General features: G+C 45.3%; 1 protein-coding gene across 1 annotated transcript in view; it reads right to left on the reverse strand.

Moving 5' to 3' along the window:
- UNC5D (unc-5 netrin receptor D) overlaps positions 1 to 27,583 on the reverse strand; it is a 991,829-nt gene that overhangs the window by 337,615 nt on the left and 626,631 nt on the right. The window contains exon 7 of the mRNA XM_082253174.1: positions 10,148 to 10,312. Coding sequence (XP_082109300.1) covers positions 10,148 to 10,312 — 165 coding nt within the window. The remainder of the gene's footprint in view (positions 1 to 10,147; positions 10,313 to 27,583) is intronic.

Consider the following 27,583-nt stretch of genomic DNA (forward strand, 5'->3'; position numbering starts at 1 on the left):
CCTCAAATTTTTATGTATCTATGAATAAAATTACCAAGCAATGCTCATTTTCAGATCACAGATGTAGAACCCTTCTAGGTAGGTTGATAGGGTGATGGGTACATTTTTTTTTTTTTTTTTTTAGCTTCTCTGTAATCATTGCAGCAGTTATTGATTATTTCTCTGGGCTGTTCTTGATCTCACAGGCTGCAGATTTGTTTGCTCCCCCTGCATTCTGGAAGCTTCCAGCACATAAAGGGCAGGGAGAGTCAAATGGGCAGCTCTACTATTTATGGCACTGTAGCCAATCCCTGGGGAAGTGCGCCCAGTAGGTGGCTGGGGGGGGGACATAAATAGTCAGGGATCTTTGAGGCAGTTCTGCTAAAGTCTGCTGATGTTCATTGAAGTCTCAGCTATAGCAGATCAGGAGACTTTAGCAGAACTGCCTCAAAGGGGTAGCAGCCCCTGTGGCTGGGAACTCCCCCAACAGGACAAGAACAGGGCTGCTCATGATCCCCAACTATTTATGTTCCCCCCAGCCACCAAAACAGGGAAGCTACACACTTTACAGATTTCACAAGGCACTCCTTAGTGAGTTCTTTAGACCAGATCCTTAGGTCAAACTTTCTAATTACCTCCGCAGCTAACTAAGCAGCTTCACCTAAGGATCTGGTCTGGAGAACTCACTAAGGAGTGCCTGGTGAAATCTGTAAGGTGTGCAGCTTCCCTGTTTTTGTCCTGCCGGGGGAGTTCCCAGCCACAGGGGCTGCTGCCCCTTTGAGGCAGTTCTGCTAAAGTCTGCTGATGTTCATTGAGGTCTCAGCTATAGCAGATCAGGAGACTTTAGCAGAAAGGGGCAGCAGCCCCTGTGGCTGGGAACGCCCCAAGCAGGACAAAAACAGGGAAGCTACACACTTTACAGATTTCACCAGGCACTCCTCAGTGAGTTCTTCAGACCAGATCCTTAGGTCAAACTTTCTAATTACTTCTGGAGCTAACTAAGCAGCTTCACCTAAGGATCTGGTCTGGAGATACCTGGTGAAATCTGTAAGGTGTGTAGCTTCCCTGGGACATTGTGAGTACTGACCTGAACGAGGATCATAGTGACTGGGTGCTGTTCTACTTTTGAGGTCCGAGTGGTAGCTCTCTCTGAGACGGCTCCTACAGGATCTTAGGCCTTCCCCTTTGTTTCTGGCTTAAAGGCTGTTCAAAGAAGTTTCAATCAGTGAGGACAAGTCAGCATTTCTGGAGTATCCAACCCCAACCCCTCTCCTGTTACAAGTTCTACAGGCAATGAATTACAAAACAACATCCCCTAGACCCAGGGGGTCTTCAAACTACGGCCCTCCAGTTGTTCAGGAACTACAATTCTCATCATGCCTAGTCATGTCTGTGAATGTCACAATGCCTCATGGGATGTGTAGTTCCGCAACAGCTGGAGGGCCGTCGTTTGAGGATCCCTGCCCTAGACTGTTTAATGGAGCCGGAGTGAACAGACTGTTTCTGGGTGATTGGTGGCCTCTGCACTGTTTGCGGAAGAACCTCTTAATATCAGCAGTTCCTACTGGGGTAGTGCTACACAAATATCTGGCAAATCAAGTAGGGATCGACCGATTAATCGGCAACACCGATATATCGAGGGCCGATCTGCACTTTGCCCGAGGTTACTGATATTGCCGATATTTTGGGAAAGTGCTGTACCAGAGTGATGCCTGCAGCTAGAGGCCTCACCCCGGTACCGGCGTCCATAGCCGATGGTTGGCTGTCTTGTAATGACAACCGATGCGGCTGAAAAGCAGCTCGGCTGTCATTACAAGGAGCGGGAGGGAACAACCCCCCCCTGCCACCTTCCGCAGCTCACCTGGGTCTCCCATACCACTGGAGGACCCGGGCATCCTACCTGCACAGCCACCGAAGAGAAGACCCGATCAAAGCCGCATTCGGCGCTGATCGGGTCTCCATGTAAAAACCCGGAAGTGATGTCATGACATCACTTCCGGGTACTCAGCGCCAAATTAAAAAAAAAATTACAGCATTAAAAACAGCCAAACTTGGCGTTTTGAATTCTTTTAAGTGCAGAGGAGGGGTTTGTGGTCTTTCAGTCCCCCAGATCCCTCCACAAGAGAAAAAAAAATAATAAAAAATAAAATTATTTTTTTAAATGTCTGAAAATATCGACCAATATCAATATCCAATGACCAAAATATCGGTATCGGCATTAAAAAAAATTATATCGGTCGCTCACTAAAATCAAGTGACATAAACTGTATGACTTCTGACCAGAATTTGGACATTCCAGCTTACATTCCCAAATAAAAAAAACAAAAACAAAAAAATACCTGAAACCTTAACAGGTATCTGAAGCTAGCCTTTTCAAGCTATATAGTATTGTAGCTATGTAATAACTAAGGTGTACAAAATGAATGCACATGAATTATGTAGGTTGAGAAAGCTATGTATGTGAAAAATTCTAAATATTGTGACAGGAAGTCAGGTGTAGGCTGCAGAGGTAGCCAGAAAGGTTTAAGGACGTTGGAAAGCTTCAGCTATTCAGAATGAGGCAATTAAGGCCTCTATAAGTTATTCAGAGGATGACTACTGATTGCTGCCTCGTGAAGTCGTGTGCGTTAAGGAGAGCAGTGAGCTGAGAGACTTCTGAAGGTGCGGTGGTGTTGACTTTTTCTGTGTGAAAAGAAAAACAAATAGACTATTGGTCTTCTGCTGTATGACCAGCAGTGTCTGCCCAGCAGCAGGTTGGGACAGACTCCATAGGTAGGTTCCTGTGTTGTGAAGGTAGACGCCCCAAGTGGCCAGGGTTTATTTTATGTTTGTTTGATTTATGCTGTTTGGATGCTTGCACTTGTTTCCAGCAAATTAGAAAAATAAACCATAGACCGTTGTTTTCAACCACTCCTCGGCTGTCTCTCTGTGTAACGAACCCACCCAAGGGGTCACCCACACCCGCTACCAAGCCAACCCCTTACACAATTCACAAAAACATTGTAGGTCCTTGAAATGAATGAAAAAAAAAACAAAAACACCCAGGATAAAATTTGACTTAAAATGTGTAGTATAGTGCACACCGCTGATTCATGAATCGAGTCCAACATGTAGTATAGATAACATTAAAAAAAAAATATTATTAGAGAAATTCGGAGAAGACTGTACCAACAAAGGAGGACATCTAGTAGATGTCTGAAATAATGTCACAATGGTCATCTCATAAAGGTCTTGAAATAAAAAAATAAAAAAACACCCAGGATAAAATTTGACTTAAAATGTGTAGTATAGTGCACACCGCTGATTCATGAATCAAGTCCAACATGTAGGGTGGACAACATTAAAAAAAGAAATTATTAGAGAAATTGCGTGAAGACTGTACCAACAAAGGAGGACATTTAGTAGACCCCTGAAATAATGTCACGATGGTCATCTCATAAAAGGTTACAATTATACACAATAGGGCGACCGGGTTACAAAGTGAATAATATAAGTATTAATAGGAGTTCAAAAAATCTTTCTGTCCCGGTTTTCATTCTCCTTGAAGATAATACTTCGGTCAAAGGCAGAAATCTCATTTCTGAATTTCTCAGAAACAATTGTCTTTCCCCAGAGGAAAGGCAAATCGGAGGACTAGAATAGTGTTTGCTATCTGTGTCATCCATTTTTGTGACAGAGAAAATGTTTGGTCATCTCATAAAGGTCTTGAAATAAAAAAAAACACCCAGAATACATTTTTTATTTTTTTCCCCCAAAAAGTAGAAGAAAATTTGACTTAAAATGTGTAGTATAGTGCACACCGCTGATTCATGAATCGAGTCCAACATGTAGGATGAACAACATTAAAAAAAAATATTATTAGAGAAATTTGGAGAAGACTGTACCAACAAAGGAGAACATCTAAGTAGACCTCTGAAATAATGTCACAATGGTCATCTCATAAAGGTCTTGAAATAGTAAAAAAAAAAAAAAAAACAACCAGAAGAATTTTCTTTTCCCAAAAAGTAGAAGAAAATGTGACTTAAAAAATGTGTAGTATAGTGCACACCGCTGATTCATGAATCAAGTCTTACATGTAGGATGGACAACATTAAAAAAAAAAATGATTAGAGAAATTGCGTGAAGACTGTACCAACAAAGGAGGAGATCTAGTAGACCTCTGAAATAATGTCATGATGGTCATCTCATAAAGGTTTTGAAATTAAAAAAATAAAAAACACCCAGAAGAAAATTTGACTTAAAATGTGTAGTATAGTGCACACCGCTAATTCATGAATCAAGTCCAACATATATATAGGATGAACAACAATAAAAAAAATATTAGAGAAATTTGGAGAAAACTGTACCAACAAAGGAGAACATTTAGTAGACCTCTGAAATAATGTCACAATGGTCATCTCATAAAGGTCTTGAAATAAAAATAAAAATGAAAAAAAAAAACACCAGAAGAAAATTTGACTTAAAATGTGTAGTATAGTGCACACCGCTCATTTTTGAATCAAGTCCAACATGTAGGATAGACAACATTAAAAAAAATAAATTATTAGAAAAAATTGGAGAAGACTTTACCAACAAAGGAGGACGTCTAAGTAGACCTCTGAAATAATGTCATGATGGTCATCTCATAAAAGGTTACAATTATACACAATAGGGCGACCGGGTTACAAAGCGAATAATATAAGTATTAATAGGAGTTCAAAAAAATCTTTCTGTCCCGGTTTTCATTCTCCTTGAAGATAATACTTCGGTCAAAGGCAGAAATCTCATTTCTGAATTTCTCAGAAACAATTGTCTTTCCTCAGAGGAAAGGCAAATCGGAGGACTAGAATAGTGTTTGCTATCTGTGTCATCCATTTTTGTGACAGAGAAAATGTTTTAATGCATTGGTCATCTGAATTATTCAAGCCCTCTCTGTCCGAAGCCTGACACGTGTGATGAAGAATGGATGGGACATCTACAGCACAAATAGACTCCAGCTGGAATAACTGCAAATCATGGAAATGTATTGTGTCCCTGAGTTTGTTTTTGGAGACGCGCTATCTTTCAGATAAATGAATGCATTCTGAATATGTGTGCCAATCCCAACTCCAACAGGTTGGATAGCCTTGCAACACAGGGACGTGTCTCCAAATGACTGAAGACATGGTGGCAACTGCTGATGATGAAAGGCTGGCTATGCTAGGTGAAAAAGAAAGCCTGCTTGTGAACAATTCTAGTAGGCAAAACGCTGTATAGAGGAGTGCAAGGCTGCTGAGTATTGGATTTTTTCAGAAGAAAGGAAAACGCTGCTCCAGGTGTATAGTGTGTGGTAATTGCCAGGAGATAGGATATACCATAGAGTGCTGGCCCCGGCCCGCCTCCGTGGGAACACTTGTAGAAAAAGAAATAGCCGCACATCCAGAGATTCCAATAAGTTTCAAATACCTTTAATTCCAAAATGTTGCAAGTGATGACACCAAAGACACCAACATGAAGTCTCGTAGACGCGTTTCACACATTACGTAATGATTAAGCACAAGATGTATGTGTGAAACGCGTCTACGAGACTTCATGTTGGTGTCTTTGGTGTCATCATTTGCAACATTTTGGAATTAAAGGTATTTGAAACGTATTGGAATCCCTGGATGTGCGGCTATTTCTTTTTTTACTATTGGATTTTTTCATATCAAATATTTCGTATTTTAGTTTTTTATTGGTGCTAGAAAGGTAAACTGCCTGGCAGAATAATCAGAGCATCCTTTGTGAACCTTTTTACTCCAGAGGAACCCTTGAAATAAATGTGGGGTCTCAGGGAACCCCTGGTAAGATTAGTCTATTGAAGGTCATTGGAAACCACCCCTTATGTTGGTGGTGGTAAGTAGAAAGAATGTTTGCCCCTTGCAGGGGTGGCCAGCATGTCATGTTTGCAGTCATGTTGCCATCTCTGCCAAGTAGCATTGGACCAGGAACATCTGAAAGGAGGTCAATTAGCCACAGCTCAAGGAACCCCTAGCTATCCCTGGAGGAACCCTTGCATTCCATGAAACCCTGGTTGAGAATGCCTCCATTGTTGATATCACTACTCTTCATTGATTGGCTCTGTAGTTCTACAATGGCCATTATGGCCCCACATTCCCTGCTGGAGTATTGGAAAATACCCCTTAAATTGGTGGTGGTAAGTGGGAAGAATGCCCTTCTTACATCAGTGGCTAAAATGAAATGCTTGCAAACCTGTTACCATCTCTACCGAGTGGCATTAGACCTGGAACTATGCAGACACCATCAAATAGGAGGTCAGTTAGCCACAGCTCAAGGAACCCCTAGCTATCCCTGGAGGAACCTTAGGGTTCCATGAAACCCTGGTTGAGAATGGCTGTTCTAGAGGATCAATTGGTTGTATCGCAACTCTTCATTGATTGGCTCTGTAGTTCTACAATGGCCATTATGGCCTCACATCCTTTGCTGGAGTATTGGAAAATCCCCTTTACATTGGTGTTGGTAAGTGGGAAGAATGCCCTTCTTACATCAATGACCAGAATTAGATGTTTGCAGTCATGTTGCCATCTCTGCCATGTGGCATTGGACCTGGAACTATGCAGGAACCATCAGATAGGAGGTCAGCTATCCACAGCTCAAAGAACCCCTAGCTACCACTGGAGGAACATTAGGGTTTCATTAAACCCTAGTTGAGAAAGGCTGTTCTAGAAGAGGGGTCTCCAAAAATTCTAAAGAAAGGGCCAGTTTTCTGCCCTTCAGAGTCGGTTCACACTAGCGCGATTTGTCAGACGACTTGTCAGCCTGACAAGTCGCGCTCCCTCGCGGTCCATTGACCGCTACAGGACCCCTTCTAATAGGAGCGACACAAGTCGCTCCGATTTAGAAAAAGGGTCCTGTACTACTTCGGGGCGACCTCGGAGTGACTTGCATAGACCTCCATTATGTGAAGTCCCTGCAAGTCGCTCCGAAGTCGTGGTGCATGTTAATGCACAAGTCGCCCCCGAAGTAGTAAGGAGTCGTGTCGCCTCAGTGTGAACCGTCTCTCAGACTTTAGGGGTGCTGGACTGTGCCCAGTAAGAGTAAACAATGCTCGATCTTTGGTATTAGGGGGAGAAATAGTTGTTGTCAGTGGGAGGAATAGTGCCCCACCATTGATGTCAATGGAAGGAATAATTCCCCATCATTGATGTCAGTGAAAGGAATATTGCCCCACCGTTGATGTCAGTGGAAGGAATAATGCCCCATCATTGGTGTCAGTGGGAGGAATAATGCCTTAAGGGCCAGATAAAGGCAAGCAAAGGGCTGCATCCGGCTCCAGTTTGGAGACCACTGTTCTAGAGGATTTATTGGTGATATCGCTACTCTTGATTGCTTGGCCTTGCACTTCAACAGTAGATGGCCATTATGGCCCCATGTTCCCTGTTGGAGTATTAGTTATTTTATATGATGAAGAATGCCATAAGAGGTGCATAAATAGTCTGGTTGAAAAAAAGACGGAAGTCCATCCAGTTCCACCCACAGAGAAGAAAAAAAACACACACACAAGGATATCGAAAACCTCCCATATACACAATCCTATACCCACAGGTGATCCAGAGGAAGGTAAAAAAATGCTGATAAGAAAACCTACAAGTCCAAAAAGGCGGGAAATATGGCAGGGGGATCTTGCCATATATGTTTCATGTAGACATGTAAGATACAATGTACATGTAGACATGTAAGATACAATGTACATGTAGACATGTAAGATACAAGAGCCGATGCCCCTCACCAGATATCCTACATCTAAAATATCACTTTTAGGTGGACTGACCCTTCAAATCACTGTGCATCCATAGCCTTACTCTTTGTTCATCATTAAAGTCCTGTTATCCTACCAATTCCAGGAGGCCATGTTATCCTGTTGCCTTTCACATAAAACACACTGTGTGTGCAATGGTAAAGGGAGGGTACATCTGCATCACTGGACAGCCAATGCTTCTGTGCTGAGAGAGGTCCCAGTACAGAGACTGAGCTGTCTAAGAAACCTCTTGGTCCCCACTAACGATCAGTAGCCCGCGGGACTGCCACTGATCATGTGACCACTGTGACAGTCAATTACAGTGGTCACATGGCCGCCGATCATTCCCGCCTCCTAGGCATACAGACCCTTTTAAAGGGCCCAGTGCTGGACGAGAAGGGGTTAGGATGGAGAAAGCCAATAGACATTACCAACACTGACAATCTCAAGTAATATAAAGTGCTAAACCAAGTGAAAGGTCTCCCATAACTTCCATCTTCTCTTCTTTTGACGCCCAACTCGTTCCTGACCTAACCAGCTAGACTGACTGCGAATAAAACTCTGCAGGTCAAAAATGTCAAATATCCCAAAAAGCAAATAAAACTAATCATCACTAAGAATATCAAGGATAGCAGTTTACCTTCCCTTTCTTAAAGCAGTATGGTCCCAACTAAACGACAGTTGCACTTTAACCACTTTACCCCCCCTTCATGACCAGGCTATTTATTTTGCGATACGGCACTGCGTTACTGTAACTGACAATTGCGCGGTCATACAACGATGTACCCAAATAAAATTTATATTATTTTTTTTCTCTCAAATAGAGATTTCTTTTGCTGGTATTTGATCACCACTGAATTTTTTTTTTTTTTTGTGCTATAAACAAAAAATTACCGACGATTTTGAAAAAACAAAAAAAATATATTTTTTACTATAAAACATCCAATAAAAAAATATAAAACAAAATCAAATTTCTTCATCAATTTAGGCCAATATGTATTCTGCTACTTATTTTTTGGTAAAAAAAATCCAAATAAGTGTAAACTGATTGGTTTACGCCAGGGGTCTCCAAACTTTCTAAAGAAAGGACCAGTTTACTGTCCTTTAGGGGGGCCGGACTGTGTCCAGTGGGAATAAACAATGCCTGATCTTATGATATTAGGGTGAGAAATAGTTGGTGTCAGTGGGAGGAATGGTGCCCCATTTTTGTTGCCAAAGAAAGGAATTATGCCCCATCATTGGTGACAGTGGAAAGAATAGTGCCAAGTGGCAGAAATAACGCCTCAAGGGCCGGATATAGGCAAACAAATGGCCCTATCTGTCCCCAGGGCCGCAGTTTGGAGACCACTGGTTTATGTTGTATTTTTTTCCCAAAAAATATGCTTTTTTCACCATTACTCTTCCTTTATATTGGCTTTTGAAATTTAGAAACGCAGCAATTTAGAAATTTGATGAAAGTTTTAGCACTGGGAAACACTTTTTGAAAGAGAAAAAGTGTATTTTATATACAACTATAGACATCAGACCAACACGAGGGACAAATGAGGAGGAAAGAGGGACAGAGGGGCTTTGTCCCAAATCAGGTACAGCTGGGAGCAGTGGCTGGTGTTCCATGGGCCGGGGGGGGGGGGGGGGGGGGTTGGTGTCAGACGGACCACACCATGCCCCCCCCCCAGACATCACCAGCCCGCACACCATACCCAACCCCGATCGCCAGCTCACTCACCCTGAACATGTGGAGGGCAGGCAGGCAGCAGCAGCGGCGGCTTCTTCTCAGCCTCCTGCGTCTCCTCCCTCCTTCTCCTCCTTGGCCAATGGCATGGCTTCTCCTTTCATCCAATCGGGAAATGGGTCTCAGGACCCACTGCCTGATTGGCCAGGAGGAGAATCCGTGTGACAATAGCGAATATTCATTCGCTATTGTCACACAATTGGGTGTGCTCAGAGCGCAGTGCTCTGCACCCCGAGCCCACCCTTTTTTGAAGCCTATTATAGCCTCTGGCTCTAATCACGTGCTTCAAAAAAAAAACCCCATTGGAATCCATGCATCCGGCACCCTGCATGTAGATTAGGGGGCTGGACACATGGATGGGGGTGGCGGCACCCCTGCGCCCCCAATGGACGGGCCACCACTGTATGACCGCCCCAGTGCTGGTGGGGGCGTAATCAAAATGCATGTTGCATTGCCAAAGCAAATATTCACTGTAAGCTCTGGGCTCCTGCAAGCTGGTTCCATCCTGATAAACAGCGATTGTGCTATAGGAAACGATTCATGGCTTTATGTACTTCAATGGGACTATTAGTAATTTATAGTACATACAGCACATGGTCATACAGTCACTTGTTTACAATCATTTCTAGAATAGATCCAGAGATGGGAGAAGAATGTGTAATAACATATCCTCGGCTCACCTTGAATACAGAGGCCATCGGTGCAGTTTTCGGACTCCTGGTTCAGGCCTTCGCAGGGTTTCACTCCATTTCCTGTTGGCGGCATTGTGCATTCCCTTTCACGCTGGTGTTCACATTCCGGGCTGCAGATTGACCAATCGCTCCACTCCTTCCACATGCCTTCCACTGCATAACAAAACACACATGTCAATAACATTACACCATAGGCACGGGCAAGGGGTGTGCCAGGTGTGACCGGGCACACCCTAATCCTGGGGTTGGCATCCCGTCAATCATGATCTACCTGTCAATCAGGTTGGTGACGGCAGACCACCATCTTTCCTTGCCAACTTCCAGAACCTGGACAGGAGGGGCAGCAGTGGTGGAATTTAGTGAAACCAATCTGTATTTTCCTCCTGCAGCACCTGAAAGTATACTTCTCCTCCTCTCCCTCTCACCAACATTCAGCTGCCACAGGAGAAAAATGCAGGGGAGTTGTACCAATAAATGCCTCCCCTGCCACCGCTCCTGTCCCGTTTTCTCTTCTTTCTGCTGCCCGGGTCCCTCTGTGTGCTCCCCTGGTCCCCCCCATCCCCATCATTTCAGGATGGAGATTGGCAAGATCAAGATTTACAAAAATGTGAGGGGTGTCCTCACTTTTGTGAGATACCGTATGTGCAAACCCTAATGCAATAGGTTGCACACAACTATGCGTTACACTTCCTGCTTATGGAAGATGATGGCATTCTTAGATTTCCATTACAAGATGGCAGGAAAACACATATACTGAATGGACTTCATGGGAACATTCAACAAATGAAATATGGGAGCCATCATAATTATCTTGAGTTTTAAAGATGCCAGCTCTACAGGGAAGCTGAAGAATCACTGAGCTCTTCCTACTGCATGCTCACCAATCCCAGATAACGGAAAACACTCACAAATATAACAATAATAATACTATAAAATGTAAATAAATGCGATTATAACAAAAAACATTGTTTCTGCACACTGATGCAGGTTGCTCTTCTGTCATAGTCACGGATCACGGATCAGGGGTCAGGCTTGGAGACCAGTTTCTATAGCAGTAATTAGGTTCCCACCAACCAGCAGGATAAGTACACAAGCAGGTTACCCTGGCAGATGACACGCGCTTACCCAAGGTGCTTATGGCTCAAACACTGTGTGGCCAAGAGATTCCCACTGCAACAGCAATATAGGTTACCTATTGTTAGGGATGCTTGATCAAAGGTCCGGCTCAGAGATCAACAGGTATAGCAGTAGAGAGGCTCCCACTGATAATACACTGATAAGTATACAAGCAAATCACCCTAGCGAATGACGCACGCTTACCTGAGGTGGGGGGTCTAAGCACTAACCAGTATTTACCAGAGCTCCTGATGGTGAGGATGGGTGTTGCTGTACAGTAGTATCAGTTTGCGGTCCTCAGGATTGCCCCACCAGGAGGTTAGCACACTGGGGTGCAGTAGCAGATATAGCAGGTAGAGATAATGCAGAAGCGTAGTCAGTAAACAAGTCAAAGGTCAGTAACAAGTGGTTGCAGGTTGAATCAAGCAGAAGTGTAGTCAGTAAACAAGTCAAAGGTCAGTAACAAGTGGTTGCAGGTTGAATCCAGCAGAAGTGTAGTCAGTAAACAAGTCAAAGGTCAGTAACAAGTGGTTGCAGGTTGAATCCAGTAGAAGTGTAGTCAGTAAACAAGTCAAAGGTCAGTAACAAGTGGTTGCAAGTTGAATAAAGCAGAAGTGTAGTCAGTAAACAAGCCAAAGGTTGGTAACGAGTGGTAACAAAGGAACAAGATATTGGCTGGAGAAGAGCAAAATAATTGAGCAAGCAGGAAGTGCAGAGACATGATTTAACTCAGGAATTTCATGGGAGGAGCAATACGTTTCAAGGTTCATCAGAAACAAGGTACAAGGCAACATTGTCCAAAGGATCAGACATGGAGCTGTCAAGCATTTCGGGTGTCACTGTGAGAAGAACTAGAGCCAGACAATGCAGAGGTTGCAGGTTCAGATCCGGACCCTGACAATCTTTCTACTCTGCTGCCACCCATACGGATTGAAGGGAGACAGCCCTTACCAATGCAGGCTAATATCAGATTCAGCATCCCCATTCAACCATGATGGAGTTTTGAGTCCACTGAAATGTGTTGTCAAAATACTTTTGTTCAGTAAAGCCATTGGTTGTATGACTTGTTATTTTACCTCAAAGTCATGGCCACTAACCCTCAGTGTTGGGTGTTCCGTTTTCATCCCTTTTTAAAAAAAACTTCAGTACATGCCTTTTTATTCTTGTATCTGTTCAGGTACTTTGCAGTTAAGCAAATACAAACTCTGTAGTGCTTTGGGGGCTTATCCAGAATCACAATAAATCTACACTGCAGGAGAAGATCAATATACCACTTTCTATTGAATGCTTAGTGCCTGAAGGCCTGTTCAAGGAGGAAATTGTGGACCAGCTATAACAGAAGCTATGTGACTTTAGTTTACTCTTATTGCATACACAGACAGTCCAGGATTTGGGGACCCATGTCATTGAGAGTGACCTACCTCAACCTCAAGGGCTTTTTACACCTGCGTACTTAGAAGGTTGCGTCCTTTCACCCCACAGGGTGACCAAAGCTTAACAGATATAGGTCATGTAACGGAACCTCTACCCAAACTGTACTTGTGGACTTCCATCAGTATACGGCTTTCTCCCAGTCGTGGACATGAATATCAAATCCTAGCCTCCCCCATACAAAGCTAGCCGACAATTTAGCTTGTACAAGTTAAAGATCCTTCCAGAATAAGAACTGTTTAGTCAAACCCAGGCACAAAGAGATATACACTGTGGGACAACCCCCCCCCCCCCCTAGCAGCCAATCCACATACACATATACATCCCATAATAAGTTGATCTTAAGGCAGACAGAAACAATAGAACAATGGGATACAGGCACTTACCAATAACAAACCCCACCCCACCTCACTATCTAGCAAGGGTCTATGAGAGACTCCAACAATATTCAAGCAATCTGAAAAGTCAAATTGTTTATCTTTATATATTTCCTGAGGGATATTGTTCAGAAATATTATTGTCCCAAGTGAAAGAGGCCCTTCATTCTTTCAACACAAACCACACATATAGAACCCAGGATACCCGGGGTAACATGAAATGCTGAGTCCGGTGTGGCTGTACAGCGAGTCTGATTAGTGCAGACCCGACTGGGGTTCTTGGTCACCCTGTGCCCCTAAAAGACACAGGGTGACTTACACATAAGAGGGGCTGGGGAAGCTGGACAAGGAATTTCCCGACCTCTCTAAAGTAATTTGGGCTCCACAAGCCCCCCCACCCAAAGTGACTTTCCTGTTTTATTTTTTCCTATCGACTAAACTTTTGTGCCAATCATCACTTTTTGGGCCAACCTACTACGCAAAAAGGGCTCTCCCGCCTCCCTTTTTTCTTTTTCACGTTCTGAGCTGCACTGGAGACCACTGGTCAGTCCTTCAGGACTGAACCACCCTAGGCCTTCATGGACCACCACATCCTAAATCACAAAAAGCTATAGAAGAGAGGAAAGCGCCTCTTGAGTGTTGTAAACAATTCATTTGCAATAAAATAGTAGTAATTCACATAGAAGTTAGTGTTATCATGTATGGGCGTCACGCTCCGGAGGCTGGATGTGGATGTCTGCCGAGTCGTGATGGTGTCCGACAGTCCGGGAGGACTCGAGAGGCCCGCTCTGGCGTCTTCCGGGTGGACACAGCGGAGAGGCTTGTACAGCGGCCGGCGGCGTCTGACGTCACGAATGTAGAGAAGGGCAGTGAGGGCAGGCTGGGCTCACAACGCGAAAGGTATGGGAAAGAATATTTAAAGATAATGGTGAAAGATTTCCCCCTTCCTCCATCCCCTCCCATTTCCTTTTTTCGTCCCCTCTCTCCTCCCCTACCCCCCCTCTCCCTTTCCTTCCCTTACAGATACCCCGGGCATACCCCCAAATGCACCGCATACTTTCTACTAACCAATTAATTTTTAATCTTTCACCATTATCTTTAAATATTCTTCCCTATACCTTTCCCGTTCAATTGCTATTATTGCCATTATGACTGTCACTGCTGATAATATTGTTATCACACATCTTTGCCCCCTTGCATCTGTATCCCCATTGTTAATTCTGTACTGACATTATTGATACTATTGTTATCATTATTGTTGTCATATTACTGCTATCATGACTGTTACCGCTGATATACTCCTATAACTCCATCTCTTTGCCCTCATGCACCCCCACCATCCATCTTGCAAAAGAGTGGCAGCCTATATCAGTGCAGTCCCTGATGTTCTCATACATCCTATTGCCGCTTTAAGCTTGCCTTCTGCATTGCCGCCTTTACTATTGTACACGCTCTCCTACACGCCCTCCTGTGGCCTATATAGTTTGCTCTCTCCCCCTGGTCTGGACACTTGGACCGGGTATCGATGCATGCTCCGAAACGCGTTGTGAGCCCAGCCTGCCCTCACTGCCCTTCTCTACATTTGTGACGTCAGACGCCGCCGGCCGCTGTACAAGCCTCTCCGCTGTGTCCACCCGGAAGACGCCAGCCTCTCGAGTCCTCCCGGACTGTCGGACACCATCAGGACTCGGCAGACATCCACATCCAGCCTCCGGAGCGTGACGCCCATACATGATAACACTAACTTCTAACAACAAGATCCGGTGTTCGATGGACTGGAAAACCAGCCATGGAACCACCAAGGACTTTAAGGGTGTATGGTAATGGCACAGACAGAGCAAACAAAAAATGAGTTAAAAATATTGAATTTTATTGATTAACATAGTGAATAAAAAGGATACGATAACTGTATCCAAAAGTTCATAGTCAAGGGTTATTCCATAAAACAAAGGTTACAGTTGATATATATGTGAATACTACGTTTGTGTGAACCGAGGAGATGCAGGGGGTCACCGGGGTCCTACATGTTTCGCCATTTCAATGGCTTCGTCAGGGACCAAGTGACTTGTGACCTCTCGCAATAGCTCTAAACATTGATAAATGGAGATGTTGATAGTATTCATTGTGCGTATATAAACGCATGGATTACAGATCAATACATTGTTACTTGAGGCATATACACACAGATAAGCATTCAAAACTTACCAACACGTGATTAGCATAAGCAGAGCAACTGTGAACTGCATAACTGGTCGTGCGTGCAGGGCGGTGCCAGACCCTCCCCAGGTCCTAAATGGACGCGGGGTAATGAGTGCCTTGATAGGCCAAACCAATGCTGGACCGGGCTGGGACTGAACAGTCGGCTAATATATCAATTACAGCAAAGCAGGATAGAAAATTCCAGCCTCTGAAAGGGGAGAGGGATAGGTTGCAAACTGGTTAAAAGTTGTATTTGGTCAAACATATTATACCCTATACCAAATAGGTAAAGGGCAATAAATATTCCACGTGGAAAAGGGGGAAATTGGGGGCCCAAAGGGGAAAACCAAAAGTCCCAGAGTTGGGGTGAAAACAAAAATAGGACCTAGTGCAGCGAGAAGTGCATGCTGGGGAAATAGAAGAAGACCAGTGATAAGCTGAAAAAGGAAAAGAGGTGTGTTGGTAGTCCCAGGTTGTTATGAGGACGCCATGAGAAAAGAGCAAAAGAGGGAGAGTAGTGAAATCGAAGGTGCAGATAGTTAAAGATCACAGCATGTGAAGAGTATGTACATCTCCAGTGAGCACCTGAGTGACAGTGAATGAAGAAGGATACACCCATTCAAAACAGGTATGATAACCTGAAATAGATTCCAAGTGATCAAGCATGTGAACTAAGATAAGTGAGACATAGGTCCAAGAAGAAAGGGCCCGTGAATAAAACTGTATGGTGGTGATAAATACCGAAAAGGTAATGGATACAAAAAGTAATCCCGCCAGGAGGCAAAACTTACCAGCAAGCCAAATCAGAGTTGCACCCATCCCGCGCACTGCAGCGTCAGGTAGTGATGACCTGATCATGCTGCGCCGCCGTTGGTCCTTATATAGTCCGGTCCCACCGGAAGTGACACGGCCATAACCGGCCTCTATAGGTCACCTCCGGCGCGGGCGCCAACTAGTGGTCGGACGAGCGCACACTGCGCATGCGCGGGGAGCGCCAACGTCCGGCCAAAACATCCGTCCCTCGAGAGGGTGGATGCAGGAGCCTCAGGGGGAGGAGCGGATAACTCCGCTGAAACGCCCCCCTAGCCCCCGGCTTGGCGCCCGAGCACTGGCCAAAGGCCAAGGGGCACACAACAGGTGTCGGCAACCCACATAGGCACGTTCCAGTCAAGATGCAGTAGGCAGTTTTACATCAACATATAAAGACATAAACAGTTAACAAAAAAAATAAATAACTTCAAATTTCAGCACCTTAGACACAACCCTGAAAAGGGGGGCTATGTCAGAGTGCAGCAAGTGCACATATAGTTATATCAAAGACATCCAATGCGAAAATCGCATAGGAAAAGCGACTGAGAATTAATTGAAAAAGTAGCAGAAAAAAGATAAAAGGGGGATTTAAAGAAACAGGAAAGAAATGGGAAAGGAAGAGGGGAAGGCTTAACCACTTAACCTCATTTTTAAGTATATTATTATCAAAATTACCACCCCGTGGGTTGTGTTTGATTACTTCCAATACGGAGAAAAGTATGGTGTAAGGATCAAACTTATGGTGTATGCCAACGTGCTTACAGATAGGGGTGTACATCAGGCCCGTGTCAATGTAGTACAGGTGGTCGTGTATGCGCCGGGCAAAGGGCCTTTTCGTCTTACCGACGTAAAAGGCCCCGCATATACATGTAGCCAGATATACAACCCCCTCCGTAGAGCACGTGGCATAGAACCTAGGCTTAAGTGTACCCCCCCGCGGGAGAGGCAAAAGGTAACCCTCTCTAACCCAGGGGCACTCATCACAGTTACCACAGCGGAAGGTTCCAAAACCCCCCGTAGCACCTGGTTCCACCTCCACTGGAACTGAGTAGTGACTATGCACTAATCTGTCCCTGAGGGAACCCGCCTTGCGGTAGACCAGCTCAGGGTAGGGTTTGACATATTTTGAGATGATAGTATCATCTGTAAGGAAGTGCCAGTTTTTTGCCAGGACACCTCTTAGACTCTGGTGGTGTTAGTTGAACCTGGTAATCATCTTAGTGGTATTTGATGTTTTTTGTTTCCGGGGCCCAAAGATTAGACCCTCTCTTTGTTGATTATTGGCCCTGTTATACGCTTTCTTTAGGATACTTTTTGTATAGCCCCGTTCCAGTAATCGTAGCTGCAGGGCCTTAGCTTCACGTTCGAAGCCTGCATCTAAAGTGCAGTTTCGTCGTATCCTAAGATATTGGGAGTATGGAATACTCAACACTAAAGAGCGTGGGTGGCCACTCGTATAGTGTAGTATGGTGTTTCCCGCCGTACTTTTCCGGTACAGGGAAGTATGCATACTACCGTCAGGGTCAAGAAACACCACGGTGTCCAGGAATGGCACTTGGACATAGTCAAAATGGTAAGTGAACTTAAGATTGAAGTTATTGTTGGAAATATATTTTATAAATTCCGAAAGTTCATTTGGTGGGCCTGTCCACACGACGATGACATCATCAATGTATCTGCGCCACAGGGCCAAGTGGCGCAGATACATCAAGGCGGAATCGTCGGCGAACAGCTCTCTCTCCCATCCCCCCAGGTACAGGTTGGCGTACGATGGGGCACATGAAGTCCCCATCGCCACCCCCTGTACCTGGAGGAATGTGGTGCCAGCGAAGGTGAAAACATTTGTCCTGAGGATGTGGTTCAATAACTGTAAAGTGAACTCAGCCAGTGGCCATTTTTTGTGGGTTTGTTCCCTTAAAAAGGTAGTGATCACCTCTATATCTCGATCATGGGGGATACTTGAATATAATGCTTCGATATCTAAGGTGACCAGCAGGGAACCCGCCGGCACCGTTAGTCCTTCCACAACTCGAAGCAATTCTAATGTGTCCTTGAGGTAGGATGGGAGGCGTGTCACATGTGGTCGAAGCTGGTCATCCACAAATTGACTGGCTGGTTCTGTCATTGAACCCATCCCCGAGACAATGGGGCGACCGGGGGTCTATCCAATGATTTATGCACTCATTTAGGCAAGGAATAGAATGTAGGAAGGATTGGCCACTTAACATTAAGAAATTCGTATGTCTCCTGATCTATAATGTGAGTATATAGAGCATTCATCAAGATAGTTTTAAACTGGGTCTTGAACTCCTCTACTTTCTCCTGTGGTACTGGAACATACCAGTCTGAATTGGTAAGTATGTCCATGCACATATTTTCGTATTGGTGTCTGTCCATAACGACCACATTGCCGCCCTTGTCGGAGGGTTTAATGACAATGTGGTCATTATGGACAAGACTATCCAAAGCGCGTTTTTGGGAGACAGACAAATTGGAGGTCCCATAGGTGGGGACCGCCAAGTTGTCTATGTCCCGTTGACTTTGTTTGAGGAAAGCCCAAACTGCTGGGCATGTCTGAAGTTTGGGAAATTTGGTGGATTTCGTCCTAAATTTACGAGGGTTCGGTGCATGGTTATCCTCGTCGTCAGAGTCGGACTCCGAGGACGAGGAATCATCGCATTCCATCTCCTCGTTTTCCTGTAGGAGTTGCATAAGGGTTTTAAGATTCCTGAAGTCCTGTGCTTTGAAGCCTTTATAAAGATCCTCGTCCCGTGTATTAACTTTATATTTATCTTTGTCGAACAAGTACTTGTAAGTCAAGCTTCTGGCAAAAAGATGAAGATCTTTTACGACTTCAAACTTGTTGAGGCCTTGATCTGGGCAGTTACTACTATTTTATTGCAAATAAATTGTTTACAACACTCAAGAGGCGCTTTCCTCTCTTCTATAGCTCTTTGTGATTTAGGATGTGGTGGTCCATCATGAAGGCTTGGGGTGGTTCAGTCCCGAAGGGAGCTTTCCTCTCTTCTATATTTCTAATACAGAGTTGGCTTCACTCCTCCGGTCAGCTGCCCTGAGTGTCTATCCATCCCTCCATCCATCCATCCATCCATCCCTGGGACTACCCTGGATCCCCTCTTTCCTCATTGGATTTCAGGACAGCCCACCGCTACCGTTGGTCCAGGGACTTGCACATGGACTCTTAATCCCTTCCTTGTGCCTAAACTGTTATGGTTTATCATGTGATGCTGCATTATATCCTGGTTACATATACCCCGGATACACCGCTTGGCATTAACCCCCATTTGCAGCAGTCTACCTTAAGCACTACCTCAGAGCGCCAATACACCTCCCTGTCACAAGTTAGCCTATAGTTCTGTCTGTATATTCTTACCTCCTTGCTGCAGTGCTTCTATTTGCCTCCCTTCACATGCGGTGTTTGGGCTTCTCTGTTTCCTATGGGCGTCGCCTGCACCACTGTGGGTTATATCCTGTTCCTGTCAATTACTTCCTGGGTCACCTCCCTGTTTGCTTCCCTATATATACACATGCTAAGTGCACTGTTCCTTGCTTGAGCAACATCCCTGTTCTCTGAGCTCCCATCCGTGTATCCCTTGGCTATTGTATCTGATCTCCTGTGTACCGACCCGGCTTTGTTTCTCCGTCTACGTTTGTCTGCTGCCTGTCCGGACCTCGGCTTGTCTCTTGGATCTCCTTATAGTCTCCTGTTTACCCTGCACATGCCGGCGGCCGCAGAGGTGCAACGGTCTCTCAATTCTATCTGGGCAGATGTTTCCAAGAATTTACATCTGGCGGCTTCCAGGTACAAGGTAGCTGCAGATCGTCATCGCAGTGTGAGACCCAAAATTCTCCCTGGTGATAAGGTTTGGCTCTCTACCAAGAATATCCGTCTCAGGGTACCCTCTATGAAGTTTGCTCCCCGTTTCATTGGTCCCTTTACAATCCTCTGCCAGGTTAACCCTGTCGCTTTTAAGCTCCGTCTCCCGTCACATCTAAAAATAACCAATGTTTTCCATGTTTCTCTCCTGAGACCATACATCATCAATAGGTTTTCTCGTCCTATTCGTCGTCCTTCTCCAATAACCAGTACTTCGGATCAGTACAAAATCAAGTAAATCTTGGATTCCAAATTTTCCAGGGGGAGGCTCTTGTATCTAGTGGACTGGAAAGGATATGGTCCTGAGGAGAGATGTTGGATTCCTTCTACTGATGTTTCTGCACCTCGTTTGGTGAAACTTTTTCATCAGAAGTTTCCTCTCAAGACCGGGCCCAAACGAGTGGGGATGCCCCGTAAGAGGGGGGTACTGTCACAAGTTAGCCTATAGTTTTGTCTGTATATTCTTACCTCCTTGCTGCAGTGCTTCTGTTTGCCTCCCTTCACATGTGGTGTTTGGGCTTCTCTGTTTCCTATGGGCGTCGCCTGCTCCACTGTGGGTTATATCCTGTTCCTGTCAATTACTTCCTGGGTCACCTCCCTGTTTGCTTCCCTATATATACACATGCTCAGTGCACTGTTCCTTGCTTGAGCAACATCCCTGTTCTCTGAGCTCCCATCCGTGTATCCCTTGGCTATTGTATCTGATCTCCTGTGTACCAACCCGGCTTCGTTTCTCCATCTACGTTTGTCTGCGGCCTGTCCGGACCTCGGCTTGTCTCTTGGATATCCTTATAGTCTCCTGTTTACCCTGCATACGCCGGCGGTCTCCACATTCTCATCTGGGCCTACCTTGGGGCCGCGACCTGGTTTCAGTCTGCTGCAAGTCCATCCCCACCATCAGGGGCCCTGGTGAAGAAGCAGGCTGAGGCTTAGACTCTGCGCCCTGGGGAATCCTGAGCTGGGGATCTATAAGGGCTCACTACCACAGACCCGTTGACACTCCCATATTTAAATCACAAAGAGCAGGCATTTCCCTGCAAGCATGTGCCTAACTCTATGGACGCATGTAGAGCAGGAGTATAGCAAAGGAGGCAAACACATGAAGTATAAGGGTAACGAATATGAAGAGTCCTTCCAAAATAGCAAAGTTTGTTTCTCAATTTCATGGCTTCCGCTGTTCTTTTGATTTTCCAATTCACATAATGAACAAGCCACCTTCCCGAAAGTGACGATATTTCCCTGTTTATGAAAATCGCTGGAGACTTTATAGCGCTCACATCGAAGGTTATGTTAATGTTGCTCTTGCCTCATTTTCCCTCAAAGGCAGCTGCCATAAGAACAAAGCAAAGAAGAAAAACAGCATTTCTATTGTGTTTTCTGTAATGGAATTCATTGTGTTTGTTGTATGTATAATGTGTGTGAGTTACTGAAACATTCTTTCTTCAGTACATATCAATCATTTTTAATGGAATCTGAATAATAAGTGCGATTCAAGATCCTTCAGTCAGCTGAAAATATGTACATAGAAATACCATAGCAATCACATACAACAATTTCCACCATCGATATTGGAATGACGTATTTATGATTGGAAAAGTCAAAAATCAAGAGAAAATCTATCTGCATTAGGGGCACAGGCTTGGGTTACTATATCTGAGACCCGATCAAAGCTGATTTCAGCTTTGAGTCTTCCGCCAGCCGGCGGACGTGCCAGCTGGCTGCTCGGGCCTCCCGGTGGGATGGGAGAACCTGGGTGAGCCATGGAAGGCGGTGGGAGGGGGACGTCCCCTCCCGCTGCTTGTGATAACAGCTGAGCAGCTTCTTAGCCACATCGGTTGTTATCGCAAGAAAGCCGACCACTGTCTCTAGAAAATGCTCTAGCTCCAGGCATCACCCCGGTAAAACCCAATCAACCTGAGGCCACGTATTTGTGTGCGGTTGGCATGAAGGGGTTAATGCTATCCTTTTCACTAATTGGGGGCTTCCCCTAATTCTTTGTCTCAGTGTAAGGCTTTACATCAGGTATGCTCAACCAGTGGCCCGCCGAGCCGTCTGATGTGGCCCGAGACCCCAACCTAATATGATTATTAAACATTTGTTACCCCAAGACTTCATATTCCTGATATGTGAGTGCTGAACCATGTACTGGTATGAGAAAGTCTCCTGTTCTCTTTGTGTTGCTACCTTTGTGTGAAATCCCTGGTGTTCCTGTCAGTCCCCCTACTTTCGTATTAAAAACTGACCACACTAAGCAGGAGAGCACAACATAGTCAGTCCTCTAGCTGTGCTGGGAACTAAGCCTGCTCTCCTCCAATGACCAGACTTGTTCTGCCACCCCCCCCCCCCCCCCCGCACAGGCTCTCACTGTGAGGCTCAGTGTGCTGATGTTTCTCCTCCCCCAGCTCTTATGCAGCTGAGAACAGAAAGAATGTGATCACATAAAAAAGGGTAAAAAGGTATTTATAATTGTGACAAACTCACTCAGGACAGGGGCTTTTGGAGGGGACTGCAGGCTAGCCTTTTGCCTACTGACTATGGACTCTGGCTTATGAGGGAACACTGCTCTTTGCGGGGTGTATACTGGGGGGGGAGTAATGTTAGTTTGGATTCAGGTCCACATCTCCCCAAGACCCACAGACTGTGGGACTCTAGGCCTAGGATCCATGTTAACCACTTGCCTACTGTGCACTTAAACCCCCTTCCCATCCAGACCAATTTTTAGCTTTCAGCGCTGTCACACTTTGACTGACAATTGCGCGGTCATGCTACACTGTACCCATATGAAATTTTTATCATTTTTTTCACACAAATAGAGCTTTCTTTTGGTGGTATTTAATTACCTCTGGGGTTTTTATTTTTTACAAAAAAAAAAAGAAAAAAAACAGAAAATTTTGAAAAAAAAAAGTTTTTCTTATTTTCTGCGAGTAAATTTTGAAAATAAATAAATTTTTCTCCTTCACTGATGTGCGCTGATGAGGCGGCACTGATGGGCACTGATAGGCTGCACTTATGGGCACTGATGAGGTGGCACTTATGGGCACTGATGAGGTGGTACTAAAATGCCGCACTGATGAGCACTGATAGGCAGCACTGATAGGCGGCACTGATGAGCACTGATAGGCGGCACTGATGAGCACTGATAGGCGGCACTGCTGGGCACTGAGAGGTGGCACTGCTGGGCACTGACAGGCGGCACTGATGGGCACTGATAGGCAGCACTGATGGGCACTGATAGGCGGCACTGATGGGCACTGGCGGATGGCACTGATGGACACTGACGGGTGGCACTGATGAGCACTGATGAGCACTGATGGGCAGCACCATCAGTGCCCACACTCAGTGCCCATAGTGCTGCCAGTCAGTGCTCATCAGTGCCTAGATGAGCAGGCACTGATGGGCACTGACTGGCAGCACTATGGGCACTGATTGTGGGCACTGATGGGGGGCAATAATGGCAGGCACTGTGGGCACTGATGGTGGGCACTGTGTATGTTTTTTACCTCTAGTAATCAGGGCACTGGTGATCAGTGCCCTGATTACATTCTCCTGTGTCCCCGGCGGCTGAGCAGCTCTCCTCCTTCCTCACACTGCAGTCTCCGTGTGAGGAAGGAGCGCTGGCGATGAGAGATGATCTCATATGTTTACATATGAGATCATCTCTCATTGCACGGCCCGATCATGTGGTAAATGGCCGCTGTGATTGGCCATTTACCACGATCTGTGATTGGCTATGTCCAAGGGACACGGCCAACACAGATTTTCCCAGATGCGCGCTCGCGGGAGCGCGCGGGGAGCCTGTGTCTGGGAGGCCGTTTAAAGACGGCCTCCCGAAAATGTGGGTCCGCGCTGCAGCCGTCTTTCGGCTATAGCGCGGACCGGAAGTAGTTAAAGGCATAGCTGCCTACTGCCAATAGGGGACGGCTCCACACAGTCAGACTCATGGCAGATGCTAATATCATCAGCTCAACCACCTGTCTTCCACACATTGTTGATTTTTGTGGTTAACTCACTGATTGTCTACTGTGGGGATGTGTTTACACTTATGATAATGCGTATTGTACTTCATGAGCTCGATTACGGAAAGTCTGCTAGTTAATTAGCTCAAGTTAATTAAATCACTGTCATCTATTAGTTGGTGGTGGGAAAGTAGAATACTGTTTATGTTGGTTGTTCCTTAGATATGTTAATTATATTTCTGTACACAATTTCATCTGCATATGATAATGTAATCAGGCACCTGACCTAGTGTGGTATATATTTGGTGTGAGTTTGTTCAATAAATGTTCCAGATCTTATACAAGTTATTCTCAGCTAGTTTTGTATGGGGGCTGCTGTAATATCTAATATCTATGTTTAAGACTGAAGGAAGCGGTATTCTGACAAAAGCCCACAAGGGCATTGTGGGGTCGCGGTTCCGAAACAATAATGTTTTTTTTTTTTTTATATCTATACGCAAATGTTTACCTTTCATTTCTATTTAAGGCTACGTTCACATGTGGGCGTAGAGGATCGCGGGCAGAATCACCATAAAATTTGCCCGCGATCCGGAAATCATTGCAAATCGCGGGACGCCTGTGCTTTGCCCTGGCACCCCAAACGCTGTGGGATCTTGCCGCGATTTCCGCCTGCCGAATCGCGGTAACATCGCGCAAACAAAATTGTGGGACGCATGACGCCCCAAAGAAGCTCTTGTACCTTTTATGGCGTCATGCGTCCCGCGATTTTGTTTGCGCGATGTTACCGCGATGTAAGTGCAATACTTTTAATAAAATCATCTCTTCATTGAGGTTATATCATCGGCTATGACGGCCTGAGACAAGAAGATTGTTGCCACATCCATGGATGGTCTGGGGCGATTCTTTTAATTTTTCCTTGCTGGAATAGTAGTGGAGGAGACACGTTTGCCTGCTTTGGCCTCCCGTAAAAGGTCTATGCTCTCTGGTAAGAGTACATCCATACATGTGGTGGTGGTGAATCCACAAAGTGGAGGGATTCTGCCTGTGCTTGGAATAGAAGATCATTTTCACCTATTATCACAATCTTGGGACCCTTTATTTGCGTTATTAAATTGACACTTGGACTAATTGTTTGAAAAATTTGACCTTAGCACAACATTTTTATTTATGATTTATGCATCTGGCTTTGCCAAGTGGCATTGGCCTTGAAATTATAAAGGCACCTCACAACGGGAGGTCAATAAGCGACTGTTCAAGAAACCCCTAACCATCTTTGGAGGAACCCTAAGGTTCTTAGGAACCCTGGTTGAGAACGGCTATTTTTAAACACATGCAGGCCACTTTTGTCAAGGTAGCTCAATATCTTTGATGACTTGGTAAAGATATTTACATGCTGTTCTTGCAACTTCTGGGTTGCTGATCTCTCCAAAAAAAACAACTTCCATTTAAAAGACTATACACATTGGGGGGGGGGGGGGGGGGGTCTTCTCACTTCCTGTCCAATGGTGGATCTTTGCAAGGCTCTAAAACATTGCTTCTGTGCTGGTGAGTGGTGACATACTTTCTACTTCTAACTTCTACTGGTGGAGAAGGAGTGGGGAAATGGTATTTAATAGGGTTTAGGTCCTCATGTCTAGTCATAGTTAGTTCCTGGGTTCTGTGGTAGTTAGCTCTGTATCTGGTAAAGGGCACTTCGGTCCATTGATGATTATCACTTGATGAAGTAAGTAAATAAAATTGACCACCCAGTCACACCATGTCCAGACAGTTCCTGTGTCTAGGGGTAACTTACTTGGTCAATGCTGTGGTGATATAACACTACACGTCTTTATTCCTTATAAGCCGGGTTACTGAGTATAGAATGCCATCATTTTTATTTTTTTTTCAATTTTGGATCTTGTACAGAAGAATTGGAACTTCTATTGGGTTTTTACTGCTTTATTTCTTTCATTGGAGAAGATTACTACTAACTTTCTGCCCTCATGACCCTGTTCTGTAACCCGTTCCTGTTCTCACCCTAAAAGTGATTCCTTAACGTCTACCTCCCCCAGCATCTAATTAACCCCCTAGTACTTAGTCATAACCTTAACCCCAAAATAAAAATCTCTAATTCCTGTCCATAATTATTTCTTAACCTAAACCCTAAACTAATCCCTATGTCAGGACTGATATCTGAACCCACAACCTCTGCTGCATCCAGTTTTACAGTGGTGGCCAGTGGGAAGAATACCCCCTGAAAGTGGTGGCCAGTGGGAAGAATACCCTATACAGTGGTGGCCAGTGGGAAGAATACCCCCTTACAGTGGTGGCCAGTGGGAAGAATACCCCCTTACAGTGGTGGCCAGTGGGAAGAATACCCTATACAGTGGTGGCCAGTGGGAAGAATACCCCCTTACAGTGGTGGCCAGTGGGAAGAATACCCCCTTACAGTGGTGGCCAGTGGGAATAATACCCTATACAGTGGTGGCCAGTGGGAAGAATACCCCCTTACAGTGGTGGCCAGTGGGAAGAATACCCCCTTACAGTTGTGGCCAGTGGGAAGAATACCCTCTACAGTGGTGGTCAGAGGGAAGAATACCCCCTTACAGTGGTGGCCAGTGGGAAGAATACCCCCTTACAGTGGTGGCCAGTGGGAATAATACCCTATACAGTGGTGGCCAGTGGGAAGAATACCCCCTTACAGTGGTGGCCAGTGGGAAGAATACCCGCTTACAGTGGTGGCCAGTGGGAAGAATACCCCCTACAGTGGTAGCCAGTGGGAAAAATACCCCCTTACAGTGGTGGCCAGTGGGAAGAATACCCGCTTACAGTGGTGGCCAGTGGGAAGAATACCCCTTTACAGTGGTTGCCAGTGGGAAGAATACCTCTTACAGTGGTGGCCAGTGGGAAGAATACCTCCTTACAGTGGTGGCCAGTGGGACGAATACCCCCTTACAGTGGTGGTCAGTGGGAAGAATACCCCCTTACAGTGGTGGCCAGTGGGAAGAATACCCCCTTAGGCCGCTTTCACACGGAGCGGACCGTATTGCGATCCGCTCCGGCACTTTTGAGTCATCCGGTCCGTATGTCCGCATATCATCCCATCCGTTTGCGAATGATATATGGACATAATGTATGTCTATGGGATTGCGGATGTCAGCGGATGACACCGCTGACATCCGATTTGCGTCCTTTCCGTTTTTTTAACGGAAGAAAAAATAGGGTTCTGTTCCGTTCCAAAAAACTGAACAGAACTAAAAGAAAGCAAATCGGATGTCAGCGGATGGTCATCCGCTGACATCGGCAATCCCATTGACATGCATTATGTCAATATATCACCCGCAAACAGATGGGGTGATATACGGACATACGGAACGCCCGTGTTACAGTGGTGGCCAGTGGGAAAAATACCCCCTTACAGTGGTGCCTTGTTTCTGGTGACACTTGAACTCAGTGAGCCTTGTTCCTCCCATGAACTTCCTATTTAAGCCATGCCTTTGCACTTCCTGTTTGCCAGATTATTGTGCTCTCTCCAACCGATATCTTGCTACTTAGCGTACCTGCAGCTGTCCTTATCTCTACTACCACTTGTTACTGACCTTTGGCTTTTTCCTTGACTATGCTTCCGCTTGATCCCTACCTGCAACCACTCATTACT

This window comes from Pelophylax lessonae (assembly GCF_965119305.1).
Source record: "Pelophylax lessonae genome assembly, chromosome: 4".
In the NCBI taxonomy this organism is placed as follows: domain Eukaryota; kingdom Metazoa; phylum Chordata; class Amphibia; order Anura; family Ranidae; genus Pelophylax; species Pelophylax lessonae.